Here is a 24,741-nt window from a genome sequence, read left to right on the forward strand (position 1 = left end):
AGCTGAGGAAGAAGGTTTTGGCTTGGGTATTGTCTAACCAGGTGGGCTGGGATCCTTGAACTTCAAGAAACTTTTGTGTTTCCAGCTGTACCAGGGGGATTAGTAGCTTAGTCTTACCTCATGGGAGCAAGTTTTATTGTTTGCTCTTTTAGGGCTGAAACTGTAATGTTAGGGTTTTTTACACAGCACCATCTGCTTCAGGCGCTCAGTATGCTTAGTTTTCTCCCCGTTGTGACCCCCCCTTCCAAATAAGTTCTGTATCTGGAAGAGTGAATTCACTTTGAACATAGCAACAGATGTGCTTGGTAATATGTAAAATTCAAACAGTTTTGAATCAATTCTGCTGTCATTGACTGTCTAACACAGGTAAGGTGCTGTGCCAGACTGGTGCAGTGGGAACAAAGTTAACTAAAAGGTGGTCCCTGCCTTAAGGGACCCAGTTGGGGCACATAAGGCAAAAGCATGGAAGTGTATAGTAGCTATAGGAAATTAAAAATTTAATAAGAAGCAAAAGGGAGAATACGCAGCCCATGATGAATTTCCAAATGAAGGCCACAGATGTTAAGAACTAGAGGAAGTCTGAGTTCTCTTTGATAAGGTTCCTCCTCGAGACGCAGCAGAGTCCAGAGTGAATGTTCACAGTGCAATTAGAGGGACACTTTGAAGGGGAACAAAGCTGCTTGTGTGGGAGCCAGGGGGAATGCTGGCCTCCTCAGCGTGGTCCGGAAATTCATTCTGTAACAAAGAACTGTAATTCCAAGTCAATGACACCTTCTAAATCCTCTCAGACTATGCCCAAAATTACAGAGGAGAAACGGCGAGTCAATTCTGTTCAGCCAGAACTGGATAGCTGTGTACTTTGCTCAAATGCCTGGGATCTAATGGCGATGGGACAGCAGCCAGGAGATAAAGCAAGTCAATACAGGACTGGGAGGACTCTGATGCTGGAGCAGATAATGAGGAAGGGGCCAGGATTTGAAAGCATGACCTCTAAGTCTTCCTGTGTAATGAACAGAATATAATGGAGGGCTGAGATCTGAGACCCCGGTGCACCTGTGTTTGGAGCTGCCCAGCCAGTGGCCCGGCTGCATCCCTGGAGAACCTGGGTGAGCGTTATGGGAACCTGACAGACTCGGACTACTTTTACTGCTTGTTGAAGAGAACAGAAGACCAGAGGTTTTCTCTAAAGGCGATAATTTTGTGACTTCGTGGTTAAGAACTTGAACATTGGCATCAAGACCTGTCTCCCCCTCTTACTGGCTGTGTGTGGCTGAGCAAGTCACTTACCCTTTCTGAGCTTCAGATTCATCATCTGTAAAATGAAAGAAAAAAATGATAATCATTACCTTGTAATTATGAAGACTAAGTACGATAAGGGATTAAAAAACCTATATAGGTGTTAAGGCCCATATGAGAACATGATAAATCCTACCTTTATTTTTACTAAAGGAGATGATCTTGAAATGCCTGTTATAAATTGCTTTTTCATTCTTTAGGTTCTGGACCTAGATTAGAGTCAAAGTGGATATTATTCCATTCTTCCCCTTAGTTTTCCATCTGTAGCTTTTGAGACGACAAAGAAATAATTCAAACAATGGATTGAGGATGGTGGGTTGAGGACAGGAAAAAGATTTAGAGAAAGGTTCCTGCTTCATAGCCTCAAAACCCAAGGTCAGATCAGATCAGATCAGTCGCTCAGTCGTGTCCGACTCTTTGTGACCCCAGGCCTCCCTGTCCATCACCAACTCCCGGAGTTCACTCAGACTCACGTCCATTGAGTCAGTGATGCTATCCAGCCATCTCATCCTCTGTCGTCCCCTTCTCCTGCCCACAATCCCTCCCAGCATCAGAGTCTTTTCCAATGAGTCAACTCCTCGCATGAGGTGGCCAAAGTACTGGAGTTTCAGCTTTAGCATCATTCCCTCCAAAGAAATCCCAGGGCTGATCGCCTTCAGAATGGACTAGTTGGATCTCCTTGCAGTCCAAGGGACTCTCAAGAGTCTTCTCCAACACCACACTTCAAAAGCATCAATTCTTTGGCGCTCAGCCTTCTTCACTGTCCAACTCTCACATCCATACATGACCACAGGAAAAACCATAGCCTTGACTAGACGAACCTTTGTTGGCAAAGTAATGTCTCTGCTTTTGAATATGCTATCTAGGTTGGTCATAACTTTCCTTCCAAGGAGTAAGCGTCTTTTAATTTCATGGCTGCAGTCACCATCTGTAGTGATTTTGGAGCCCAGAAAAATAAAGTCTGACACTGTTTCCACTATTTCCCCATCTATTTCCCATGAAGTGGTGGGACCAGATGCCATGATCTTCTTTTTCTGAATGTTGAGCTTTAAGCCAACTTTTTCACTCTCCTCTTTCACTTTCATCAAGAGGCTTTTGAGTTCCTCTTCACTTTGTGCCATAACGGCGGTGTCATCTGCATATCTGAAGTTATTGATATTTCTCCCGGCAATCTTCATTCCAGCTTGTGCTTCTTCCAGTCCAGCGTTTCTCATGATGTACTCTGCATATAAGTTAAATGAACAGGGTGACCCAAACTTAAAAGGACAGATCTCTGGAGGCATAGGTTGCTGACGGACTGCAGTATTGTTATTTCTCTCCTCTTAGAGAATCTGAGATACCTTAGAGCAGTGCTTCTTAAACACCAACATGCATACAAGTCACCTGAGATTCTGCATTTCTAACAAGCTCCCAGGTGATGCTCCTGGTCCTCAAACCACCTTTAAAGTAGCAAAGACCTGAAAGGCTTTGGCTTACTGAGTCCAGGATGGTTGAACCTCTTTATTACCTCCCTGAAAACGCTCTTCCAGTTTTGCTTGCATATCTCCAGTGAAGATAAGCTCCCCCCACTTGCCAGGCAGCCCTTCCTGTTTCCAGATGGCAGGACATGATAGAAGTCTGTGTCTTTTTTTTTTTTAAAAGAAAGCTTAATTTTTCTAAACAGTGATTCTCAACTTAGACTGTGTGTTTGCATGCTTGTGTGTTTTTGTTTTTTATTGAAATATAGTTGATTTACAATGTAGTATTAGTTTCTGGTATATAGCAAAGTGATTCAGTTATACATATATGTACTTATGCTTTTTCATATTCTTTTCCATTATGGTTTATTATAGGAAATCAAATATAGTTCCCTGAGCTATGCAGCAGGACCTTGTTGTTTTATCTGTTTTATATGTAGTAGTGTTTATCTGTTAGTCCCCAACTCCTAATGTATCCCTCCTCCCTCCCCTATCCCCCACTCTTCCCTTTGGTAACCATAATTTGTTTTCTATGTCTGTGAGTACATTTCTGTTTTGTAAATAAGTTCTCTTGTGTCATATTTTAGATTCCACACATAAGTGATACCATATAGTATTTGTGTTTCTCTTTCTGACTTATTCCACTTAGTATGATAATCTCAATGCCATCCATAATGGCATTATTTCATTTTTTTAATGGCTGAGTAATAGTTCATGTAGTAGTTCATCTTTTTTCTACATTCCTCTGTCGATGGGCATTTAGGTTGCTTCCGTGTCTTGGCTATTGTAAATAATGCTGCTGTGAACATGGGGTAGCATGTATCTTTTTGAATTAGAATTTTCCAGGGACATATGCCCAGGAGTGGGATTTCTGGATCATGTGACAACTCTTTTTTAAATTTTTATTTAAATTTATTTATTGTTTCAGTTCAGTTCAGTTGCTCAGTCACGTCCGACTCTTTGCGACCCCATGAACCGCAGCACGGCCAGGCCTCCCTGTCCATCATCTACTCCCGGAGTCCACCCAAACCCATGTCCATTGAGTCGGTGATGCCATCCAACCATCTTATCCTCTGTCGTCCCCTTCTCCTCCTGCCCTCAATCTTTCCCAGCATCAGGGTCTTTTCCAATGAGTTAGCTCTTCGCATGAGGTGGCCAAAGTATTGGAGTTTCAGCTTCAACATCAGTCCTTCCAATGAACACCCAGGACTGATCTCCTTTAGGATGGACTGTTTGGATCTCCTTATTGTTTATTAGAGGATAATTGCTTTACAATATTGTGTTGGTTTCTGCCATGTATCAACATGAATCATATGACGACTAAACACGTGAAAGATGCTCACCATCACTCATTATTAGAGAAATGCAAAATGTTTTTGTTTTTTAAGGAACCTCCATACTGTTTTCCATAGTGGCTGTACCAGTTTACATTCCCACCAACAGTGTAGGAGGGGGACTGTGTATCTTTTACTGAGCTGATGCTTGCCTCCTTATAATAGCATCCACTGGGGCTTCTCAGGTGGCACTAGTGGTAAAGAACCCGTCTGCCAGTGCAGGAGATGTAAGAGATGTGGGTTTGATCCCAGAATCAGGACGAGCCCCTGGAGGAGGGCATGGAAACCCACTCCAGTATTCTTACCCGGAAAATTACATGGACAGAGGAGCCTGGAGGGCTATAGTCCATGGGTTGCAAAGAGTTCCACATGACTGAAGTGACTTTGCATGCACACATGCTCCTATCTCATTTTTGTGGCAGGGGTGGCTGTGGGGACATCATATAGGTAATGCCTAATCCTGGTGAGGATTTAACTTGGTTTTGGTCTTCTATAGTGGAAGTCCGTGGATGGGCTTCTATGGTAGTAATGGAAGTTGGGGGTGGGGAGGCAGCAGTCCCCTGGAAATATTTACGGAGTTTTGTCAGCATGTACATTTTCCTGGAGAGAGTTTCCATAGCTTTCAGTAGTTTTTCAAGTGTGTCTATTCGCTCTTGAAGATTAAGGAGCATTGGCTTCCTACTTTGTGGAATGCTGTGTCCCTCACACATCTTCTGTGTGGAAGGCTAGACCCTCCCAAATCTCTGTATCTCTTGTCTGTGTGTCTCTCTTTAAAAATTTTTTTTTCTGTAATTCTTTGTGTAACATGGTTTGAGGCACCCAGTTCATCCTGCCAAATTTTCCTAGTTTGTCTGTGTCCCTCTAAGGTTGGTCCCCCAGTATGCACAAGCTAAGCTCCAGGAGTCATCTGACCAGCCAGAAGGGTAAGACACATCCCCTTGATTTGACCTGAGACTTACTTCATTTCTTCTTTGAAGTGTGTCTCCTTTGGAAACCTCAGTGTACTTGACAGAGCAGTCCATTTGGAATGTTTACGTTGCAGATTTTAAAACAGAAAATTCATTATTTAGAGTTTGTTGATAAATGTAACAGAGCTGGGCTGGGGGTTGGCTCTGCTTTCAGGTGAAGTTTGATCTAGCAGCTCAGACACATTCACCAAGGACCCAGCTTCTTGTTTTCCCTCTGCAGAGTCAAAACAGTTCCAGTCATTGACACATGTACTACACTGAGCCCCGTTTTCCACCATCCTGAATGCTTTGTATTGTTTTTGGACCACATATGCGAGACCTGATATTTATTGCTTTGACATGTCTTGTTAGCCCATAACCCAGATGATACCATCTCTCCTATCAGCTTAGGGTCATCTTCAGATCTGATCAGTGTGCCAACAGATTAGTGATGTTGAACCACATAGTTTCAAGAGCAGAGCTACAGCTTGCCGCCTGGACATTCCTGCCGATTGGTGTCATGTGCCCTTTGGACTTGAATGAACAGTTCTCAGAGTGTATTCTGAAGGATCCTAGACTGCAGGATGATTCTCAAAAATGGAACCCTATAATCAAATACATAGGGATCAGGCTACAGACCATGACCCATTCTTGAAGACTCATGATGCTTATGAGCACATTAAAAAAATCTAATAAAAGGAATTGTTAAACACAGTTCTCTAAATATTTTGACCATAAAGTCTCCTCCCCTGCCCTGCTAATAATGATACACCTAATAATGATCTGTAAACAAATATTCTAGAGAGCACAGTCTGAGGGAGAAATGGCTCATGTAGATGTTCAACCAGTTATCAGTTGTTTAACTGTCTTATCATCTGGTCCACGTTCTGTTTTTACCCACAAGGGTAAGATGAGAGAGAATGTAAAATGCCTTGCTGAAAACCAGTTTATCTTGCCAGTCTTTCACCTATTCAGAAAGGAAATTATTTAAAACCTGGGGCTACTCTCATCCTCAGTCTGCCCAGTGAAGCTTGAGTGCCCAATAGATGGGTGTTTTCTCAGGTGTTAAGGGCAGAAGGCGGGCATATGAGGACACTCTTAGGGAAACCCAGAGCCAGGGCGTGCTTGTCATCATTTGCAGTAGTAATAGTCAAGGATAACTCAGTTACTGAATGTTTACTTTATGCCAGGCACATCACTCAGGGCTTCATATGTAGTATCTCTAGGAACTGTAGGAGTTGGGCAGTACTGTGGTCCTTATTTTATTAATGGGGAGCTGGAAGCATCAAGAGCTTGGAAGAGTTACTCACGGGGACACAGCTAATGAGAAAAGGAGCCAGGTGTCAGACCCAAGCTTGACTGACCCTAGAGCCCATATGTGCATCAGTTCACTGTATTTTTTTTTTCCTTACAATCACCTAGTCATCAGGCATCTAGATGTTGACTTTGGGTGTGGCTCGTTATTTGGTGAAACTGAGGACACCAACAAAACCACAGTCCTTGCCTTAAGGTGCTGACACTTCATCTGGGGAACTTTTGTTGTTGAATGAAGACAATGCTTATTAGCAAGCAAAAAGAAGGGAATGTATGAAACATGAAAGCCGAATACCACACAAGTGGCCTCTCCACAGTTTGCTTCAGAGACCCACTTGCCTGCGCATGTCTCCCTCCCATTCTTCTGCTCCAGCTCTTTTCACAAATTCCCTCCTTGCTCTCTGTCTCTCCCTCATCCCCTTGGCCTCTGTGTGTCCCCAGGGAAACCACTAACCTCTTGGCTCCTCCGTTCTCTGTCAGTGATGAACAGCTGACACCCTCAGCACTTGGAGGTGACCTAGTTTGAGTGAAATGCTGGCTTTTCAGTTACATCTTCAATAGGCTGAATTGGCAGCTTGTCAGTGGGCTTATGTCACCTCATGACTGTGTCAGTTCCCTTCTTGCCTGGCTTCCTGTTAGTAAGTATCCTCAGGATGCTCTTGGAAGCCAGAAGGTGTAAGAGGCCTGGTAAGGGAGCCAAAAAGAAAGGGAGAGAAAAGCAGAGAAGACCTGCCCTTTCCTGGAAAAAAAATTTGTACACTAGGGGGAAAAAAATCTCATTAGAACGGAGGAAGGGAAATTTCTGAAGGTGTCTCCCTGCAGAACAATTCTGCTTTAAGAAGGACATTAAAAAAAAATTTTTTTTTTGACCCACTCTGACCTCCTTTATCCCCCACCTTGCCCTCCCTTCCTGTTTGGCACTTTTAAAATGGTATTACTTCTCTTCCACAATAGTGACCTGCTGGGAGTAATAGCAGAGACATTTCCTCTCCTGTGGTTCCAGTTGTCTTTTTAATAATGATCCCCCTCTCACCCCCTACCCCTCTGCTGCCTTTCATAAACATGTTCCCAGGGGCTTGGGTGGAAAAGCTTCAGGGGTGTGCTTGTGTGCCCCAAAGGCTAGCTGTGTTTGAGGCTTGATTTCCCCCCACTTCTGGGGCTGCAGCAGCCTGAACCCACCCCTTTGCAAGGTGAACTGCAGCCTTAAGTTTGGATGGTACAGACTTGGAGGTTTGGCTTTTACATTTGAGGGTAATAGTAATTGTGTGAGCTCATTCCCAGGAATGTTCCTCTAGGGATTCGAGGTGCTTCTAGCTCGGTGAAGTTGGGGCAGATTTCAAACAGCATTAAGGGTGCTTGCCTGCCCAATCTTGCCTGAAGCAGATCATCCTGGGCAGTTCCATGGTCCTCTCCAAGGACTGCCTCTTTAAGGGCAAAGTTCATGTTCACAGAAATCAGAACAGATGAGCTACTTGGAGTTTACTGTAGGTCACTTTCTCCAAAAGCATGGGCTCATAATCTTGAAGTCTCCTTTTAATTTTTTCCACCAAAATACCGTTGCTCTTAGTGAAGGCTTATCTCCCAGAGTTGAAAGCCTAAGGGGGCAGTTCCTCCTCTCCTGCAGCTCTTCCTTCCTTTGATTAATGAGTTCACTCAGTTCACCCGGGTGTTTGTACATCTAGTAAACATTTGACTGCTTTACTGCTGGGTGCCAGGTGAGCAAAACAGAAAGGTTCCTGTCCTTATGAGCTTTGTCGGGCAATGGGGAAAACAGTGTCCAGCTGTAGAAGGCAACCATGTGGCCACCCACCGGGAGCCCTGCTGTGGAGAGGATGACCGTGGTGCTGGGATGGAGAAGCAGAGGAGACCTGGGCAGGGTCGTCAGGCAAGGTCCATCTGAGATGGTGAAACCTGAGCCAGGGGGTCAGCTGGCTGGAGACCTGGCAAGGTCTGTGGAACAGTCCCAGCAGAGGGTCGCTATGTGTGAAAGTTCCTTGTTGGAAATGAACTTGGCACCTACCAGAAACTGAGAAGAAACTGAAGAGGAGAGAGGGAGTTGGAGAAGAGCTTGGAGGGGTGGGTGAGCAAGGCCCGGGTGTTGAAGTCCTGTATGTTATCTTAAAAACAAAAAACCAGAACTCTTGAGATGTGCAGCTCATTCCGTGACATTGTTTTCTGTTTCTGTAAAGTGGTTTGAAGAAAAGCAGTGTATTGTAGTGGTTAGCAGTGGACTTGAGCTCTATGCCCATGTCTGAACCCCACTACTGCTGCTTGCTGTCTTTATAACCTCAGGCAGCTCATTTAACCTTCCTGGGCCTCAGTTTCTACATCATAAAATGGGGGCAGCTCGTAGTACCCACTTTGTGGGACCAATTTGAAGATTAAACAAACTGACATGTGTGCCTAAGACGTAGCAAGAACGCCATATATGTTGCTGTTCAGTCACTAAGTCGTGCCGACTCTCTTGTGACCCCATGGACTGTGGCCCACCAGGCTCCTCTGTCCATGGGATTCTCCAGGCAAGAACACTGGAGTGGGCTGCCATGCCCTCCTCCAGGGTGTCTTCCTGACCCAGGGATTGAACACACATCTTCTGTGTTGGCAGGTGAATTCTTTACCACTGAGCCACCAGGGAAGCCTGTTATAAAAAAGCTGAAGAGTATTAGATTGGCTGTCCAGAAAGGTGTCCCTTCTTGTCCTGTGGCTTTGTGCAGTCCTTGGCATAAGGATGTGCCCTCAGATGTACACATCTGCTTTTGAGATGGACAGTACCAAGGCAGGCTGGGCTGATACGGTGTCCTTGGCCTGAGGCAGCTTCAGGGTAATGCCTATTCTCTGCTTAGGCAGCGCTTGGATGTCTTCCTGTTGCACTGAGTATCCAGGTCCCAGGTCTTCCAGGGCAGTATGGGCTCCATCAACCTGGAGCCTTTTGTTTTTTCCCTTCCTCAGATGGAGGGGGCTCTTGGTTGAAGTGCTCATTGCGATTCTGTTTGGGGATTGGAGGTTCGTTTCAGCTTGGCAAACACTTGTTGGTCATTGGCAGTGTTAAGCCGAGGTGCTAGGTGCTGGGGAATGCTGGGGATCCAGTCCACTCCCTACCTGGAGGAAGGTAATACCTAGTTGGGGAATCGGGGTCATGGACCTGTAATTCCAGTTTAAACTAGTTAAATGGGAGCCTGTGGGACCAGAGGAAGGGTCTTCGGCCCCAGCTGTGGCTTTCGAGAGCACATCCTAGAGGAAGTGTCCAGTGAGTCATCGAGAGTGATAAGAGTAAGGCAGAGATGGGAGAGGCTTTCCGGGAGGTAGAAAGAGATAGCAAAAGCCCAGGGTGGGGGTTGGGGGGCAGTGGGGAGGGGGAGGGAAAGCAGCAAATATTTTGATAAGATGGAGGAGGAAAGGACAGCATGGAGGCTGAAGCTGCAGAACAAAATGAAGCTTTTGTGCTTTCCTAGGGACTGTGGGATGGAACCCGCAGGCCATGGGGCCCCTGGGGGGATCCCAGGAAGGGGCTTCTGTGCTCCCAGCGTTATAGTCAGGCCTTTCTGATGGCAGAGTGGAGGGTGGGTGTGGGGAGGGGAGGGGCATCAGCATGCGTAGCCAGGAAGACTGCAGGAGGCCTTGGCTCTAGTCCAGTTGAGAGGTAACGAGGACAAAGGTAGGGCTCTGGTCGCTGGGGTGTGGGGGGTGAGCTAGACGGAAGTCAGGAGATACGGGCAGGCTTTGGTGGAGAAAGGCTCCGTGGGGGACAGATCCCACAGAAGGTGGCTTTCAAGGATGTTGGGACATAGGACAAAGATCCTGTTCATGGACGCGGGCAATGATTCTGCTTCCTGCTTCCCCCCCAGGGTGATGATGTCTCCTGAATGCTGAGTTCTGTTCAAGGACCAGAAGATCCCCATGTGGGCAAACACTTCCCTAAACAGAAACACAAAGAGTTTTGAGTTAAATTCTTAGTTGGTGATGTGTGTGTGTGTAAAATAGAAAAGGCAGTAATGTACAAAGATTCAGTCTTCTCAACCCTCGTAGGGCCCTTAGGCGAAGAGTGTCATCATGTCAGGTGTTAGGCTTGTGAGAATCCTGGGCCTAGGAGTGGCAAGGGGGGCTAAGGAATGAGAAAACGTACGCAGCATCTGTGCCTCCCTGTGTACCCACGTGGCCCCAGCAAGTTTTATAACCGTGCCTGACTGAGTACATGATGAATTTCTAGCAGGTGTCTGTGTGCTGTCTCTCCTAGGCGAGTCTGCAGCCCCCAGCACGCCTGCTCTTTCATACTCTCCCAGTTCCTGCAGGTCATCTGTTCAAGGGAGCGGTTTTCCTGAATCCTGTCACAGTTTTGCAATACTCTGTGCAGTGTGTATCATTTACAACATGCTGGGTTATCTGATTATTGTCTTCATTTCTGTTCACAGTCTCATGAGGAAGGTGTTGGCCACCACTCATGGCAACTGGAACTGTGTTTCCAAGAGGTTAAATAACGCGCCCAGATGGGGAGGGAGCTGGGAATCAAACCTGCATTATTGGACTGCTTTTTCCACCATGTTGAGTTGCAGTTACTGAAATGGACACCAGAAGCGTACAGTTTCTGTTTGGACTCTTCCTGGGAAGGAATGAACAAGTGAAAAACAGCCCTGTAGTCAAATCCACAGAGCCCCCAAAACTTCTATCCTGCATATCTGCCCCTTCTGCCACCCGTGAAGGCCATTCTGCTTATCCCACCCTGGCAAGACTTTAAAGCTGATCCCTCAGCTGAAATGACCAGATGGAGTGAGCAGTATGTTATTATTATTTAATAAAGCTTGTGTTGTTCCCTATTTGGCACTGCGGCCAAGTCACTGTTCTAGCAGGTGGTGGGTAACTGGACCCAAGCCCCCTGATTCTGGCTCAGGAACTCCCTGGTCCAGCCTTTGATAACAGAACAAGAGGAGAAAACAGTGACATAGGACACTTCCTGTCCCAAAGGGGATGTGATACAGGACACCTGAAACAACAGGCAGAAGAAAAGCTTCTCTAGAGCTGCTTGGGGAGAGCCAGCCCCAGCCTGCCCTCCGCAGGTCATCTAAGATCTGGTGAGGAGTGGGAATGGGCCAGCTCACTCAGTGGATTACCACATGTGCTCTGTGGGCTAGGCACAGGTTTACCACTGACATCCCAGCTTCTGCCCTCGTGAAGGGTGCAATTCTGTGATGGGGAGCAGCAAGCAACCAGGCAATAAAAATTAATTTGATGAGATTTAATTTTTTATTCAGAAAGGAGAGGGCTCGTGGGAACCCAGAAGGAGGGTTCCTAAATTATCCTGGAGAAATCAGGGAAATCTTCCAGGAGGAAGAGGAGTCTAGGCTGGGAGTTGAAGGGTGAATAGGAGTTTGACCATGCAGAGTTGCACAGGCTTTAATGGTCATAGGTGGAAAAGAAACAAGAAAGATTGTTTTAATAATTATAGTAAAAATAGAAAATTAAAACTTCATTGCTAGTCTTTCTCCCTCCACCACTTCTGTAACTCCCTATTATTAGAGGTATAATCCACATAGCATGTGGGAGCAGGCAGAAAGGGTTTACGTTTGAATGATTGTTTCTGGGCTAGATATATGCAAATGAGAAGGCTTTTATTTCATAAGGTAAAATGTCTGGAAGCCTGAGTCCTAGATTATAGTCACCCAACATCGTTTTGATTTCTTTAAGCTGGCGCATATCCAACCAGTAATTCAGTTCAGGGCCCTGAAATTTACCTGTTTGAAACTGTCACAAGTCCAGGTGAGTCACTTGCAGTGGAAATGTAAAAAGTCTGAGAGTTTGGATATTTCAGTCAAAATCTCAACCCTGCCAGAGGCTATACATATGATCTTGGGTAAATCACATCACTTCAACCAAAAATGAGAAATTAAACTCTTTTTATTTGCTTATTTGTCCATCAGTTTATTCCCTCTGCCCCTCCCCCCTTTTACTTTGAAAACCCTACAGAAAAATTGCGTGGAGAGAACAAACGCAGTGTGTGAGTGTCTGTAGACATACACAAATATATTTATTTTTGCTGAACTTTTGAAAGTAAGTTGCAGACCTCATGGCACTTCCCTCCTAAAATATCTGTCTTTTCCTAGTTTAGAATGGTGGAATCATCAAATTATCAGGAACTTTTATATTGATGCAGTACTTTTGTCTGATGTTCAGCCCATGTTAGAAGCTCCATTATGGTCTCAACGATGTCCTTTATGATTATAAGCTCTGTTTCTGATTCAGTCTAATCGAGGACAAATGGTATTCAATCGTCATATCTTTCTGGTGTCCTCTGATCAAGAATGTGGCTCCCCAGCCTTGTTTCTTTGCCCAGTGGACGTTTTGGAGGCGTTCGCAACAGGCGTTTTGCAGAACCCACAACATATTCACTCAGCAGTTCTCACTGGTTGGACAGCTCCTATGCGCCAGGCACTGTGCTGGTGGTAGGAAAACATCACTGTCAGGGCCAGTGTGATCTTTTTCCTTTTGGAGCTTGTCTAGTGGGAGAGCCTAACGAGAAATAAGCAAATTGTGGAAAAGTGAAAAGTGCTGGGAGGGACTGGAGAGAATTCCTGGTTGGACACACATCTGAAAAAGAAAGAAAATAGGCTTGAGATGAGACTGAGTGGGAAGAGCATTACTTCTGATGATGTGACTAACAAGGAAGGCCTGTCTCTTAGGTGGTGGTATTTAAGTTGAGATCCAAGGAAAGAGAAAGTGCCAAGGGAAGAGAAAGGGAGCAGGTGGTGATTGCATTCCTGGCAGAGGGAATAGCATATGCAAAGGCCCGGAGTCTGGGGCATGTTTGGCCTGGTTGAGGAACTGAGCAAAAGGGCATTTTGATTGCAGAATGGTGGGCAGAGAGCAGAGGGGATGAGGTGAGCTTGATGGCATGGGTAAGGGCCAGATCAAGGAGTGGCTTTTCGACCTCATTTTAGATGCAGTGGGAGCCATTGGAAAGTTGAAAACTGGGGCCCCTCATGAGCTGAGGCATGTTTTATAAAGATCACTGGCTGCTATTTGAAGCACCTCTGAAGGTAGTTGCCAGGTTGAAATGAAGTCTCTTCCGCAAATTGAAAATGATTGTACATTGAAGGTATTGTTTGCAAGAATCAGAGGTACCACAAAAGATGATTTTAAAAATTCTGAGTTATTTTTGTATTTGAAATTAGACTTGAGTAATTTCTAACTCCGCCTTCCAGAGAGCTTGGTGGGGACATGTCTTATGTCCTCATTTTGTGTTTGGTTTGTCACTGATGGGAGCTGACATCCTTGCACTCTAGAAATGACCCAGTGGTCCCACTGCCTCCCAGGCAGCTTGTACCTTGTTGGGGGGCTGGCGTCTCTGGGGAATTCTGCCCCTGCTGGCCGTGGAGCTCTCTCCCACCTGTCCTTATTCCAGCTTCTTCACAGAGCCCACTCAGCTATGCTTCAGCTCCTTCCAGTGGACCACACTGGAACCAAACCAGAGCTTATTAAGAGGAAACAGGACAGGAGGCACAGTGATGTGGCTGCCTCCTGGGCACCGGCTGTTCCCTCTGCTGGAATGCTTTTCCTGCCCCATTCTCTTGAGCAGCTGCTGCCCAGGGAATCCTTCCTCCCCTGACCACCCTCACTATGCCTGATCACTTTATTATATGCATGCGCAGGGTGATCTCTTGTCTTCAGAGTGCATGGTTCTGTTTTGAATAATGCATGCATGAATGTCTGTGAACATTCGATTACCGTTTGTCTCCCCTACTTGGCTGTAAACTCTGTGAGGGGCGGGAACATGTCTGCGGTTGCTCATCACATCACCCCAGTGTACTCCTTTGCTTAACCCTTTGGTGGCCGGGTTCTCCAGAGCACTGCTAGACACAGATGGAAGCTTGCCAAGTGTGTGCACGTGGGTGGCTCCCAAAGCTGGAGGGCATGGCTCTTTCTCCCAGGGGCCTGAACTAGTCAGTTGTTGGCAAATCCTCTCTAGACTTCAGAGAATGCAGTAAGATGGAAATGAGAGAGGGTAGGAATGCTAAGTATTAGAGAGTGTTGGGAGATACTGGGCATGTCCTATCCTTAACCCCAGGAGCTCAGGACCCCTGAAATAATAGTCACCCTTTTACCTTCAGAGCAGGCCACCAGGCACCTCCCTTTTTGTTTCCCTGATCTCTCTCCCGCCTCTCCCTTTTTACGTCTTGACCCCTGTCTCCATGTTGAGATTTTCTAGAGAGGAACCGGGGTGTGTTTCATTTTTCTGTTTTATGCCAAGTCTCCACGAGGGAGAGGATGCTGTGCAATCAGAAGTGTTTTCCCTTCTCAGCTCCTTCGTGAGGACACTGCTCTGAAAGAATGTCCTGTTTTATTGAAGACCTGAGCCAGCCTCAGCAAGAGCCCTTATTTCACTTGGACTGTATTTATTCCCCAGTGGGAATAGATACACTGGTTCTGGGCAGATACACTTCTGTGTCCTCACTTCCCTGGGATGTCTGCTGGACAGCCTTGTGAATGGAAACTTAGAATCCATGTGGCAGTGGGTAGAGAGGGGTAGCAGCAAGATGGAGGAGGGACTGTTGGGTGATCCCAGATAGGGATGCAAGCATGTGGCAAGCAGCCTTGCTCCTCGACCTCCCGATAAGAAGAAAATATTAACAGTCAGAGGTCAGAGGCTCAAATGTCTATGAAGACGAGGCAGGTTGGGAGCTCTCCTACACTTGAAGGCTGTGTTCTCTGGTTAGCCCCAGTCTCCTCCGCTCCCTTTTGCCCTGAAGATAAAAATGACTGCTGATTTTTAAGGAGCAGGCTTCTTTAGTGGGCACATAGCTGCGTTTCTTTTGTGGGTGTTAGTTGTTTGGGGTGAGGACTGTGGTAAACCAGAAGTCCTGTGGTTATTCAGGAGGGCAGTGCCTCCACTCAAGGCAGTTGTTGGCTCGTGAGGATGTGGACCCAATGTCACCAGATAATCTGGGTTTCTGAGAGACTTTTGAGATCTGGATTTGTATGTAGAATTACCTGATTTTTAAATATTGACAACAAACCCATGTTTCAGAAAATTGTGTGTGTGTCAAACACAGCTTCTCTGTGAGTTACCTTTTCCCTGAAGATTGGCAGTCCCCAGACCAGTGCAGGGTGGGTCATTAGGAAGGCTCTGTTGCTTTGACTGGCAGAACACAAGCAAATGAGTATAGATGAGAGAAGGATTTAAACCCAAAGAAGAGCTGCAGGGAAGCCACCTGGGGAGGTGGGGGGAGATGGCATTGGCCCAGGGAGACACCATCAGCCTGCCTCGCTGAGCCTCAGCTTGCTGGTGAGTGAAATGGGGCCAGTGGCATTTGTTTCTTAGAACATTTCTGGGTGTCCTGCCCAGAGCTCAGAAGCTGTCACTCCAGCAATCCTTCAGTGCACTTGCTCACACTGCACTTGGCATGGCCCCTGGGTCTTCCTGCTGGTTTTTAAAGAGCCCCATGCTCCCAGTCCCCACATGGGCTCATCTTTCCCCTGTGACCCCTGAGGCATCACAGGCTCCTGTCCCTTCTGTTTCTGCTGGTTCTCTTGAATCCCTTTCCTCCTCTCCTGCGACCATCCTCTCCAGTCGCTCAGTTGTGTCTGACTCTTTGTGACCCCATGGACTGCAGTGCACCAGGCTTCCCTGTCCTTCACCATCTCCCGGAGTTTGCTGAAACTAATGTCCATTGAGTCAGTGATGCTGTCCAACCATCCCGTCCTCTGTCATCCCCTTCTCCTCCTGCCCTGAATCTTTCCCAGCATCAGGGTCTCTTCCAATGAGTCGGCTCTTTGCAAAGTATTAGAGCTTCAACTTCAGCATTAGTCTTTCCAATGAATATTCAGGATTGTTTTCCTTTAGGATTGACTGCTTGGATCTCCTTGCAGTCCAAGGGACTCTCAAGGGTCTTCTCCAAACCACAGCTCCAAAGCATCAAAAAGTACTCAAAAGTACTCTTCCAGGTACCCACTACGTTTTTTCTGGATTGTGTTGTTTCAGTGCCTCTAGCCCTGCTTCCTCCTAAATCTCCCGATTCCTATTTCCAAATGAGCTTCCCTAGATAGAGCTGTGCCTGCCTCAGTGTCTGCTTCCCCCAGACCTGTGGGCGGAGGCTTCCCGGCCTGGCCTGTGCGCTCCCTGCGGCCTGGCTTCCCACCACTTTCTCAGTCTTCTCTGCTGCCAACCTCTCCAGGCTCCTCTCCTGTCTCCCACCTCCCTCACCTCCCTTGTGCATCCCAGTCTCTCCACTTTCCGTCATTTCCTCAGATTTGCCATGTTCTTTCCAAGAAAGGTCACTCTTCACTCGGTGAACCCTTGAAAGGACCTGCCTCAAATTTCTTGTCACCGCTCCTTATCTACACCCATCACATTGTAAACTTTTCCTTGCTGCGTGTCCCAATGGTCATGAGTATACAGTAACGTGCATTAACTCATCCATCTCTGGCTTTCTTACCAGACTGAAGCTCCAGAAAGCAGTACCAGGCTTGGCTGTCCTGTGCATCTTTCATGTTCATTGAATGAATGTGTTAATAGATGTCTCTTTGCATCTCCTTGTTCACCTGCCCCTCCAGAGAAATGGAAGGACTTCCTGTTCCCTGCATGCACTTCGGGTCATTCTGTGCCTGGACTCTGGCATCATCTGCCTAGCTTAGTCCTCCTCCTACCCACCATGGGCTGTACCACGTTGGACAGGTCGCTTGAGCGCTCTGTGTTCGTTTCTTCAACTGTAAAATGGAGCTGATGATAGTACCTACTTGGTAGCATCCCTGCCCCACCTGCAGATAGCTGTGTTCTCCTAGGTTGCTTTACGTCCCCGTGCTTGGGTTTCCCCACAAGTGAGATGCTGGTGGGGTGACAGTATCATCGTCCCCAAGTTGGGAGGAGTAAACCAGGGAACACAAGGCAGTGCCTGACTGCTGCCTGGCACACGCCCCACGTAGTAAGTGACTCTTGCTGTTCTGATTGTTATTAGTCTAGCAATGGTTCTGGCACAAATTAGAGACCTGTGTTTCTGCTAATGCTTCAGGGTCATCCGTGGGAGGTAAATTCAATCGTCCTGGGGTCCATCTTGTACTAACCTTTTCATGGTTTGTTGGTGGGGGAAGAGAAGATTAGATGGAACAACCCTCAGTCTAGTACTTCTCTTCTGACTTATCCTCAAGCACTTATACCTTGGACCTGTTAATTGCCTTGAAAATAAAGAATTAGCAAGATAGTTTCATTTTTCTTTGTTTTGCCACTGGTGCAGCCTCAGGACCTATATCGGAGCAGCCTTCCCATACTACCCCACCTCAGTCCCTGTCCCCAGTCGCTCTCCACCTCCTATGTGGAAGGAAGTTCATTTCCTTCAGAGGACTTTTCCTTTTGATGACTTTATGTTCTATCATCTTCCTTCCTAGACTGTAAGTTCCATGAGGTCAGACTGGATTGCTCACTGTAGGAAGGGAAGTAGGAGGGATAGAAGAAAAGAAAACTCTATAGAGGTCCTTAGATAAACTCTCAAGGTCTAGGATTTTGGTCTGATGTCATCTCTGATCTGGGGCCTGGGAATGATAAGAAACAGGAAGGCAGCTTTCTCTGTACCAGTGCAGGGTGACTTGGCTGCTGGTGGATTCACTGAACTTCACACAGATCTTCCTTCTGCATAGACTGTCAGTTTCCAAGGAGGACGCACAGCCTCTTCACCCCATTCCAGCCAAAGATGTTTTCTCCTTGGTCAGTTAGTGCTTGTTGCGGGCCTGCTGGACTAGCTGCCGTCTCTGGACCATCTCTGGATGACCTAGGTCATTGTGGGAAGAGAACAGATAGTAGTAATAATAGCAAGTAACATCCACCTCTGGAACTTTCCCTCCATTCTTAGTAACGTAATGAGACTTTTATTGTCTCCATTTTATGGAGGAAGAAACTGAGGCTTAAAGAGCATAAGTTACTAGCCTAAAATCATAAAACTTATAAGTAGCAGGGCCAATGTTTAAACTATGTCATTTGTCTTAGAAGCAACTGCTTAACTGCTGAACTGTGGAAGACTTCAGATCACTGAAGTTTGGCTGTGGGATGTGTCATGGGCAGGGAGAGAGGGGGAGAGAAGGGGAAGGAAATGTTGCAGATTTATCTTCGTAATTTTCCTTGGCTTCGGCTAATATTAAAATTATTTTGAGCACTCCACTGACAAAGGCGGAAGAGAGAACCCAATTCGATATTAAATATTTGCAATGGAAAATTCACAAAGTCTTTTTGAATGGAAGATATTTCCGAGTAATTCCCATGGGACTAATTCGGCCAGTTGTTGCTTCTGCTGCACGCTTCCTGTGGTTGCTTCACTGTTCTCAGAAATGAACATTCCTGACTTTGAAGTCCTGGGGTTACGCCAGGCGAGATGCTGAACTCTGCCTTGGTTTCCCAGGCAATGCGTGAATAAAAGGGAGAGGGCTGTGCAGGGCGCTTCATTGTTGCCTGTGACTCTGGGCTTTACAAAAATTACATTAAGTTCAGCGTCTCCAGGCAGGGAAGTGGGATCTATCACTTCCCAGTCTTCATACCCCAGTAGCTGATGCCTAGCGCCATGAAGAGTGCTCAGCACTCTACATGCCCTAACTCTCGCAGTCCTCACAACTGCAAGGTCCCAGTAACCCCTAACCCTCTTTCATAGACTAAGACAGAGGCTCAGAGAGAGCAAGTTCTGGGCCCAGTTGGCCCGTGGCAGAGCTGGGACAAGAAGCCAGTTCTGTTTGATTCAAAAATCCCATGCTGCAAATTACTGCACACTGTGCCAGAACTATGCTCAGAACTTAGAACTGGTTGATGGAGGGCCTGGAGATCACTCCATACCCCTGGCCACCGTGGGCCAGAACTGCCAGCACAGGGGAAGGAGGGGTGCTCCACTTGTCTGACTGGCTTGGCCTGCCCTCTGCCGCATCCCCATGGGTGATTTCAGTCTGGCGTCCATCCATGCAGGGAAAAGTGAGAGTAGCTGCTCACTCGGTGTTGGTGGCCCACACTGTGAGCCTTTGGGCGAGAAAACCCTCATGTATGAAGTGGCCCTGCCCATTGCTTCATCATGGATTGCTTCATCCAGGCAGCCTGAATTACTGGTCGCTCTGCTGGAGTCTGATTTCTGACGAGGTAGCATCTGGGAAGTAAACTGCAGGAGGACAGGGCTTTTGTGCATTATGTTCACTGCTGTGTCGCTGGTACGGGGTGTATCATCTGGTGTGTTGTGGGGCTTAATGCACACTGATTGCATCTTTACTCATCACAGGTCTTTTGCTAACTGTTGACTCCTCCAATCTGACTCCCCTTCAGTGAGACTTTCTCATGCTGTTCCTTTTGCATAAAATGCTGTTTGCTCTGCATATCATACTGTTCCATGGTGATGGACCATCATCCCTCTCCCCTTCAGCTTAAATGTCGCCTTTTTAGATTGGGCTTTCCCAGGTCTCCTTGTAGGCTGGCCCCCATGTCTAAATGGTGTCTCTGTGTTAATGCTGTCCTCACACCCTATACTGTAAGGTATGTGACCCAGTTTACAATTACGTATGTATGAGTGGCAGTGTTGAACATCTGGCCTTTCAGTGAATTGTTAGCTCCACAAGGGCAGAGATCTGTCTGTTTGGCTCACTCTTGTCCTCCTGGGATGTGGTAGGCACTCACTAAACACTTGAGAGTGAGTGAGGTCTTTACCCTCCCCTCTGACACTGCACATATGCCTCTGGAGTGATGAGTTCTAATGTTTTGACTGTTTAAAGCTGAATGAAGAGTTTTACCTCCACACCCGTGCCCCAACCCCCCCACCCCCATCCCCAGCCACTTCCTTCACATGAATCAAACTCCCTGCATCATGAAAGGGAGTGGTTTCTTTTCCCTTTGGATCTCAGAACGCTTAGGTTCACAGAAAGCTCTGTCTGCCCTCATCATAGTTACCATCCCCAGGCCAGGGCTGCTGCTTTGAGGGCCACTGGTTATTATTGAGTATTTTAGGATTCTTAAGAGTCATTTATAAGAGTCTTAGTTCTCAACTGCTGAGTCAGTGGGCAAAGTGAAAGAAGGTGTGTGTCTGCAGACCTGCCTGGCTACCTCTCTCTCTTCTTTTCCCACCTCATGGTGTCTTGCTAGCCTTGAAATGAAAGGAATCTTGCACTAGGGACATTGGAAGAGGTTGGGAAAAATCAAAGCCCATCATCCTCATCAAGTGGGAGCTGGCTTAGTGCAGTCTGGGGTAAGCAGAGGGCTCTCGCATTTGAGGCTGGAGCAGGAGGAACACTTGTAAAAACCTGCAGGCTGGCAGCTGTCGCTAGGCTCCAGTGCTCTAGGCCTCTCTCATAGGAGGCCACTCTGAAGGATAAGACCTGCAAGAGAGACCAGAAATCCTGTTTGGGTCCTTCCTGTCTGGCTCTTTCCTCCTTTCCTGTTTCTTCTTACAGATGAGCACCGCTCAGACTCATCCTCACTTGGCCCTTCCCCGTCAGTATTGGCTTTCAGCTCGCCCGGCCGACATCCTGTGGACGCTGCAATTCAGACAAACAGCAAGATCATCAAAGAGCAAAGCATGAATGAAAAACTGCTTTATGACAGGCCTTCAAAGTGTCCTTTTAGGAGTTCAAAGGATGTGGAGAGGAGGCAGGGGAATCAAAGGAGACGGGGAGAGCAATGAACTCTCCAAGGAATCATTGGGTTATTCATTGTATATTTTCTATGACGCTTGTGATTTAAAAATCAAAAGTAATCCCAGCCCTCAAGGGTTCTCTGTGTGCAGCTCTGATGCACAGAAGGACACAACTCACCTTGCTGGCTGGAAGGCTTTGACCCCTACCTTCTAAGTCACCTGTTTGGCATCTGCGTTTCCTGTTTGGACCTTGATCGAATATTTTGATCTGGAAAGACTGTGTCCAGAGATGGAGGTTGAATGCTGCTTATGTTGTTCGATGGAGATGAATAATTTAGTCTGTGTAGAAATTCCCCATTACCTTTTGCATTTAAAGACAGGCCGGAGTCCAGCTATAGCAGTAGATATGCAGAGCTCAGAAAAGATCTGGCATAGATTGAAAGATTCCAGAGACTTCTGTTCTGACAGAAGGGGAATTGAGACTGTACTTGAGGCTGGAGCTGGACCTAATTAATATACTTGTGGGAACACTGTTGATATTTTGATGCGGAAATTCATTATGCCTAGTCCACTCAGAATGTCTTGGCAACTAACGTCATTCCATCCGTGGAGGATGCTTGAAAGGAATGAATGAATGACCGAACAAATAGACAGCTCTGATGTGGTAACCCTAAAGCAGTTTCTATCAAGGCAGTGTTTTCTCTTCTTTTGGGGTCATTCAGGCTCAGCACATGAAGACAGTCTTGCGGGTGAGCTTTGAATTGCTATTTCAGTGAAGTTTATAAGGGATTTCAACTGCAAGGGACAAACTGGGCTGAGGTAGAGGGATTTTGCTGTGTATTGAAAACTCCAAAGGGAGGTTGGATTCCTGGCTTGTCTGGTGCTGACAAGCACCAGACTGAATGTTTATGTCCCTGAAAGATTTGTATGTTACAACACCCCTATCCCCCAAGGTGATGATGGTATTAAGAAGAAGTGGGGGCCTTTGGGAGATGATTTGGTCCTTAGAGTGGAGCCCTCATGAATGAGACTAGTGCAGCCTTCATGCATGATACTCGTGCCTTTTTTATAAAGAGACTCCAGTAGAGCTCTTTTTTTTTTTTTTCCAGTAGAGCTCTTTCATTCCTTCCACCATATGAGGACACAGTGAGGTGACATTCGCCAGATACTGAGTTTGCCAGCACCTTGATCTTGGACTTGCCAGCTTCTAGAGCTGTGACAGATTTGTTGTTTATATGCTGCCTAGTCTATGGCATTTTTGTTACAGCAGCTGTACAGTCTAAGACAGCTGGTTCAAGGGGCCCTGGAAATACCTCACGACTCTTGTTTTGCCTTCTTTTCCACTCAGCTGTGCTTTATGTGTGTTACCTCTGTTTTCTGCAGACCAAGGTGATGTCCTTGGGCACAGGAAGTACTGTTTCATGGTTATGAACACATCAGGAATTCCCTGGCGGTCTGGTTGTTAGGACTCTACTCTTCCACTGCAGGGGCGTGGGTTTGATCCCTGGTTGGGGAACTAAGATCCCACAGGCTGTGTGGCGTGGCTAAATAAATAAATAGAACACCATCTCTAGAGCTAGAAGCAGTCTTGATTCAAATCCTCAGGCCATCACCGACTAGTTGCACAGCTGTAGATATATTTCTTAACATCTCTGTGCCTTAGTTTCCTTGTCTTTAAATGGGACACGAGGATGATGGTGATAGTGATAGGGATGGCTGAAATTTTGAGCACTTGCTCTTCTGCCTTGTGTTCTTCCCAGTACCCTGTGTAAATAAATTCACTGATTTTCACAACAACCTGTGAGGTAGGTGCCATTAGAAGCCCCATTTTACAGATGAGGAAACTGAGGCGCAGAAAGTTTAAATAACTTACCTGTTACACAACTAGCAAATGATGGAACCAGAAGTTAAATCCAGGTAATCTGGTTCCAGAATTAGTACTATTGATTCCCAAACTATGCTGCCTCATATAATAGAACTTATAGTTTACGGGGTTGATGTGGGAAGTTGGTGAGACAGTACACATAAAGACACTTAAGGCAGTTCTTGGCACATAACAGTCATCTTAAAAAAGAAAAAAACGCTGCCGGTAACTTTTGGCCTATATTCTATGCTCTCAGTAGCCGCAGCAGGGAATGATTCTCTCCTAAGTGGTCCACAAAACTCTCAGAACCAATCACTATGGCCAAGAGATTACAGTGTTCTGGTAAGCCAGCCTGGTATTGGGGGTAGAACTGACACCAACTGAACCACATCAGTTGAAAAGTGAAGGAGGATTGTTTCATCAGAGTGAAGAAGCCGACTTAACTAGAGGTCGGAAGGGAGGGACACGTGAGGAACCGTCCTGTGTCAAGTGTCCACTCTGGCAGTAGGGGCTGTCTGGATTTCTCTGGGAAATCAGTTTGCAACTGACAAACGAAGACAAGGTGGTCAGAGACCCTACATCTAAGCCTACTGAATCCTCCAGCATGAAGCGTGAGGGAAGAGGGTTGATCAGGTTGAAAAGAAGAACGATTTTTAAACTCACCGTATCACTCAGGGCGGCACACAGAGGTTAAGTCAGGAAGTGAAGTGCTTGTTCATCTGGATCTGCAGGAAGGTAAATAGGACGTAATTACCCAGATGGCATGTGGGCAGGCCCTGAGGCCACCTTGTGAGAAGTGCTGGGCAAGCACTCGCAACCACTAATGATGCACTGACAGCCCTGGCGCTGCTCAGAGATGGCGCCACTGGCCCCAGAGTGCCCATTCCCATGGTCTGGGGTGAGTCAGGCCATGCTGAAGCCGGGCGCCCGCCTGATTCACCAGCCCCACTTCCTCCACTACCCGGTGGTCCCCACCCACACAGCCACCACGCCCAGCTGAGCACTGACCAGTTGGTCCAAAATTAGTATCTGAGGCCAAAATGGGAATCTTGGCCCAAGGTCTTGTGGGTGGTGGATGAATTACAAAGGGGCCCAGAGGTAAGATATCAGTTTACCAGTTTCTACTTAAGTCCCTACCAGCTTCCACTTCCTGAGCTGTGTTTGCCAGAGGAGGCATAGAGAGACATTGCCTTCAGTGGCTGAGTCTGGGCGGCTGACTCCTGTCAACCATCTCAAGGTTATGTTGGAAATGTGAGTGTGGGGTGGCTACCACCACTGTAAAAATAGCTTGATGATGGTCACTCAGCTGCCTTCTCCCAGCTGCTCGTTTTTGTGTGTGTCTGCATCTGGTCACTTCTGACACTGTTGCCCATGCTGATTACACCAGATGCCTCTTCTGCCTTGCACTGAAGTGCCTCTTTTTCTTGCACTGAAGACCTTGTGTAATCAATTATTACAGAAAGACAGCCTTCACAACTTTCTCATGACTCTTTACTGAGGCTCCAGAACCATCTCCTCCTGCAAACTGGGTATTTTATCTACAATATATGTTTTCTTCTCTCTCCCCCGCTTTATTAATGATTTCTCTTTTCTGACTCTTCCCTTCAAACCTATGTTAACATGACCCATCCTACAAGTCGTCACCTTTCTTCACCTCTCCTCTCTACTTGGAGCTGTATGTATCCTTTCTCCCACTCTGTCTTTAAAGAAAAGTTTGCTTATTATCCTCACTTCTCAGTAACCATTACAATATAGTTTCCACTTCTCCCCACCTCATTGAAGCTGCCCTTCCAGGCTTGCAACAACAACCAATTGGGAGGTCTCCACATGTTTTAGATGGTTCGTCCCTATCAGTGAAAAAAAAAAAATGGAACGTGTGCCTCAGTGTATGAATATTCACTTGTAAATTACAGTTGACTCTTGAACAGCATGGATTTGAACTGTGGAGGTCTCCTT

General features: G+C 46.6%; 1 protein-coding gene across 13 annotated transcripts in view; it reads left to right on the forward strand.

Annotated features, from left to right (window-relative positions):
• Positions 1-24,741, forward strand: part of LOC109562158 (uncharacterized) — a 446,088-nt gene that overhangs the window by 97,930 nt on the left and 323,417 nt on the right. The window contains exon 6 of one of the 13 annotated variants that reach the window (XM_070792117.1): positions 20,740-24,741. The exons of the other annotated variants lie outside the window; for them this stretch is intronic. Coding sequence (XP_070648218.1) covers position 20,740 — 1 coding nt within the window. The 3' untranslated portion in view covers positions 20,741-24,741. The remainder of the gene's footprint in view (positions 1-20,739) is intronic. 13 annotated transcript variants of the gene reach the window in all.

The sequence above is a fragment of the Bos indicus genome, chromosome 7 (assembly GCF_029378745.1).
Source record: "Bos indicus isolate NIAB-ARS_2022 breed Sahiwal x Tharparkar chromosome 7, NIAB-ARS_B.indTharparkar_mat_pri_1.0, whole genome shotgun sequence".
Lineage (NCBI taxonomy): Eukaryota > Metazoa > Chordata > Mammalia > Artiodactyla > Bovidae > Bos > Bos indicus.